The 4,844-nt window shown below is 31.9% G+C and overlaps 1 protein-coding gene across 2 annotated transcripts; it reads right to left on the minus strand.

Moving 5' to 3' along the window:
* Positions 1 to 2,442: 2,442 nt before the first annotated feature.
* LOC120282579 lies at positions 2,443 to 3,984 on the minus strand. Of its 2 annotated transcripts, none has more exons than XM_039289418.1 (6): positions 3,846 to 3,984; positions 3,699 to 3,752; positions 3,555 to 3,623; positions 3,408 to 3,485; positions 3,113 to 3,208; positions 2,443 to 2,935 (listed from the first exon to the last, which is right to left on the minus strand). In XM_039289418.1, exons 1-6 carry the CDS (start codon positions 3,972 to 3,974, stop codon positions 2,666 to 2,668), a joined length of 696 nt encoding a protein of 231 aa, XP_039145352.1. In that variant the 5' UTR covers positions 3,975 to 3,984; the 3' UTR covers positions 2,443 to 2,665. The 2 variants fall into 2 exon arrangements, with proteins under 2 accessions (XP_039145352.1, XP_039145353.1); XM_039289419.1 differs by having other exon boundaries at positions 3,555 to 3,633; positions 3,846 to 3,920.
* Between the last annotated feature and the right edge of the window lie 860 nt (positions 3,985 to 4,844).

Below are 4,844 nucleotides of genomic sequence, written 5' to 3' on the forward strand. Positions count from 1 at the left end.
AACTACATTTATTAATAATCAAAATTAATATTTTTAATCGCTAAATATTGATTCTTGTGATTTAAAAAAAAATGGAACAATTGGTTTATTAGCAAAAAAAATTCAAGCATTGGTACTTTTATTTAATGTATTTAAATATTTTATTTTGGACTAAATTATGTATTTTAATAAAGGCATTGATTTGAGGAAACAGCATGGTGTATGTGTACAAATAGTAATAAATTTTAAAAAAAAACAGCAAGCATATGAAGACCATAAAATATAGAATTAACATAATTAACTCTATTTTAAAAAAATATAGTGTGCCACATGTCGAATTCTAATATCATCAGGGATAGAATTAATATATAGTATAGATATATTAAATATTTACTAATAATAACATTTCCATTATAATTTGGTATTTATTGTTTTTCATTGGTTATATTATATATATATATATATATATGAAAAACAATAAAAACAAACATCAAAAAACATCTATAGTTTTTTTATTTTGTATCTTGTGTATATTAATTCATTAATTATTGTTTTATTAAATTTATCAAATAATATTAGTGTTTAGTTAGTGTTTTTCTTTTTGTTTTTTTAAATATTCTTTTACTTTTAATTTTTTTTAACAATCATCAGATGAAGACACTAGCATAAGCACAAACATCAATGCTAGTACTATATTAATGTGAGAATTTACAATTTTCATCATGCCTTTAACCTTTATGACATTCTAGCTGTTTTTAATTGCTTTTGGTTGGTGTTAACTGTATCTTATAATGGGAGATTGCTCATATATCTTAACAAAAATTATATTTGTTTATATACCGCTACAAATATTCTCATTTTATTTTTAATTCTTAACCCACTAGTTTTATAGGAGGAGAGAGGTACTCCAAGCTTTATAAGGGGCAGACCATTTTTTGTTAGTTAACCTACACCTTAATTATGCAATCTGTGCCACCCAATGTGCATACAATATATGCATGTGATTAGCCTCTTCAATGAGATCCTTAATTCTTATGGAAAGAGAAATTACCAAACGCCAACAATGAGTTTTTGAAGGAACAAAAGAAAGAAGACTATGGTTTATCAAATCATTCATATTTGATTATAGATCTTTTAGAATAAAAGTTAACTAAAAAGTTTTATAAAAGTGTTTAAAACCTCTTCTTTTAATTCATTTTGAAAAATAAAGATAATAAAAAAATATTTAAATAAAATAAAAAATAGTTTATATGGGTAGATATGGGGTAAAAATTTGGGAAGGTCACCGTATTATGACATTTTTCCAATTTGGTACCTGGATTTTTATTTGTTTCTTTTTTGTTACCAAAAACTAATTTCTCTTCACCGGGTGGTTACTGAAAGGTTTCCGGTCAATTTGATCCTATGTGGCAACCGGAATGACACATGGACAGTTGAGCTGGCCAACATTTAATCCAGCTGTACAAGCCACGTCAGACTTTGGCCAATTGGACAGCTTCTTTAGCCACGTCTGCGTGCCACGTTAAGTACCCTCACACGTCATCATCCCTTCCATATGCACACACCCTTCAATCCGAGAGAGCAAGAGACCTTTTTCATCAACCAAGCCAAGAGAAATTGATTTTCTGATGACGGTGCTCATGGACAGCTTCTCCTCGAAAAAGGATTCCAAAGAAGTTGAGGGCTTCGAAACCTTGGTGTCAGTTTTCTGAAAAAAGAAAGGGAATTTGCAACTTATGAAGCGCACACTTTTTTCCTCGCCATGAATCATGTTCTTAATTTTTTTCAAGATCTGTAAAATCTTCAAAATAAATGTCTAATTTTAATTTCCTATGAAAGAGACCAGCAAAAGATTGTTTTGTTAAGATCTGAGATGAAAATATTGTTAGTGTTTTTAGTTTTCGTTGATGTTAATTTTTTCAAGATATGTGAACTTCTTCTGGTTATATGTGTATTTTCTCATTATGTAATGAATGTTTTTAATTTAGAATGATTTTTTTTTTAATTTGCAATGAATGCGTTAAGTTTTTGATGCTTTGTGTACTTCTTCAAAATATCTACATATTTTTAGTAAAAGAATACTGCAAATGAATATTTTTAAATTGCAATGTATGTGTGTGCAAAATTGTCAATCTATTTCATTTGCAGAATTTTACCCTAGAAAACAATGGCAATGATGAAGCTGTATAAAAAGAATTGAATCTTACCAATTTTCTTTTTAATTTATGTATATGATGAAGACACAAAAAAATATACCAACATGCTTCAAACATATTATTGCTACCTAAATATGCCAATCACAGTCTCAAACAAACTTTGCTGATTAACACAAGCATTGCCACAACAATATTAGAAGAAAGAGAATACATCATCTGTGATATCACAATCTCATTAAAACTTTTGATGAATACAATTCTGATTGTCATTACTATATCACAATGTCTGAGCACATAGTAGATTTGCACCACAACAAGTTTCCTGGTCACAGCATTGGCACATTTAAAATTACCACATGACAGTGATATCACAGTTTTTGACATGGTCATTTCATTTGCATACAACCAAAATTACCCAAAAAAAAAAAAAATACATCAAGGACCATCTAAATTCTATTAGTGGACAAGGTCCCCACTACTGTCCTACAACATTTAAAAGACATTGACAAAAATATGAGGAAGCACAGCCTTTAAGGAAGTCTTCCATGTGCACATGCAGATCCACTACAACCTCCAAGACCTGGTGGGAGCCAGGCCTTTCTTTTTTTTTTTTCATTACCACCTAGCTTGCTCCTATCTTCAGCATCTTTCTCCAGTTCTTGTTGTCTAAACACAGGGGGTCTAATAGGGAGTTGCTTTCTTGCTTGGCTTTTTGATAGGTTTAGCCTGTTTCCCCTTCTTGCAATGATTTTTTGCCTCTTCAAGCTTGTACCAACCGTAGTTGATGGTGTGGGGAGATTCTGTCAAGGTATGTGAGCTATCTATCATATATTTTAAAAAAAAAAATATGAAGATTCAATACTCTTGAATCCATTGATGCATACCACCAGAAAAATTTAAACATCCTATTAATCCATTTTGTTCCATACCAGTCCGATGCTTAAAAAAAATTAAAATCTTCACTGAAATAAACACACCTGTGAAATTGCTACAATTGAAGTATTTTCAATAGTAATAGGATAAGGTAGTATATTTGATGGTATGGGAAGGGACTCCACATGTATTTGAACCACCTACAATGGAGAAAAAAAAAACAAAAACAAAATGAAAAATAGTTAGGGTTGTGATCCACCCCCTCGATAATCCATACCAATCATACATCTATTTACAATTCTGATAATCCATACCAGTCCAATAATTAAAAAATGTTGAACTCAAATATGTTGCATTAAAACTTATTTTTCAGCTTACTGCTACATTACAATAAACTACCTGTGAAACTGGTTCATCAGTAACATTTTCAGGAGCAAGTGGATCTCTGCCCTCACTATTTCCCCTCATCATATCAAGCTGGTCATGGCAATATAATTAGCTAAGTATCGATGTCAAAATATTATGCACAAGTATTTAATAACATACCTCTAAGAAGTGCTCTTCTAACACTTGAGGATCGATTATACCAGTGGGGTCCTGATGATTGCCAATATCCTGCAGAGCACTAAACATTGATATAAACATTGTGAGATAAATTAAACATATTAAAATAAATCCCAATATGCTCACAACACTAGCATTTGATGTTGCATCTGCTCTCCCAGTTGCATGCTGATTGTTTCCCTGTGATTAATGAACAAATTAAGATAAAACATATTAAAAATCACATCATGTAACACAACTATGGAATGTAAAAATTGTTAAATAGATCATTACCTGCACCCCATGGTATCTTTTGTTGTGCCCCGAAGTTCCACAGATGCTGCACTTTTTAGTAATACCTTTTCTGCTAACTTTTCCATTTGTAAAGCTAGTAGTGTCCTCATCTGCCTCCTTCCTCCTCATCAAAGGTTTTCTGCCCCTGTTCTTATTTGCAGGTTCTGGTGGTATCATTGGTGGTTGGTTACTCTTGGGCCAGCAATTTCTGTCTTCTGTTGGATTTAGGAGGTTCCTATATGTTGCTAGGAAGGTGCTTTTTTTATAACAATCATCAAGGAAATCCTCAGGTTTATTTTTGTTATAATATAGGGTTGAATAAGCATGGCAACAAGGAATTCCAGTTAACTGCCACCTTCTACATGTGCATGATCTTTCTTTTTTGTCAATAATGAACTGCCCATCAGTTCCAACCACTTGATATTTATCACCCCCAGACCATGTTGTCTTACAACTCCAACTAAGCTGCTTTGACTTCTCTAACTTTTTTAGGATTTTTGGACAGTGTTCAGTTGTGCATCTTTGCATTGCATCTCTTTTTTTTGGATCCTAATCATTAGTTGTGTCCTAATCATTTCATTCATGGTAATTATACCCTTTGTTCTGGCTTGAAGGATTTGGCTATTGAAGCACTCACGCAAATTGTTTAGTAACATCTCACACTTAAATTGAGTTTTAAAGTGCGATTTACTCCAATGATCGGGGTTAATATTTTTCATATAACTATAAGCTTCAGTGGACATGTCTTTTAGGACATCCATGGCCAGGTTATAGGCAGGAATGTAGCTAGCTCTTGCACAATTCCATAGTTGATCCTTAAGGGCTTTGCCTCTGAATTTTTTCTTAAAATTTGTGTGAATATGTCTCACACAGAACCTATGCTCACTGTATGGAAAAAGTTGTTGAATTGCATTTTGGAGGCCCTATGTATTTAGGTTTTGACACACCATCATCATTAAAAAATAATAGAACAAACATAGAAACAAAAAAAAAAAAAAA

The sequence above is a fragment of the Dioscorea cayenensis genome, chromosome 18, assembly GCF_009730915.1.
Source record: "Dioscorea cayenensis subsp. rotundata cultivar TDr96_F1 chromosome 18, TDr96_F1_v2_PseudoChromosome.rev07_lg8_w22 25.fasta, whole genome shotgun sequence".
Taxonomy (NCBI): domain Eukaryota; kingdom Viridiplantae; phylum Streptophyta; class Magnoliopsida; order Dioscoreales; family Dioscoreaceae; genus Dioscorea; species Dioscorea cayenensis.

Bases quoted from the DNA above. Each gene is read 5' to 3' on its own strand.
- LOC120282579 (XM_039289418.1), bottom strand. From the start codon at position 3,974: ATGAGGAGGAAGGAGGCAGATGAGGACACTACTAGCTTTACAAATGGA. The intron at 3,753-3,845 runs GTAATGATCTAT...CATTAATCACAG, and splicing joins AAAGATACCATGGGGTGCAG to GGAAACAATCAGCATGCAAC. The intron at 3,486-3,554 runs GTATGTTATTAA...TGCCATGACCAG, and splicing joins TAGAAGAGCACTTCTTAGAG to CTTGATATGATGAGGGGAAA.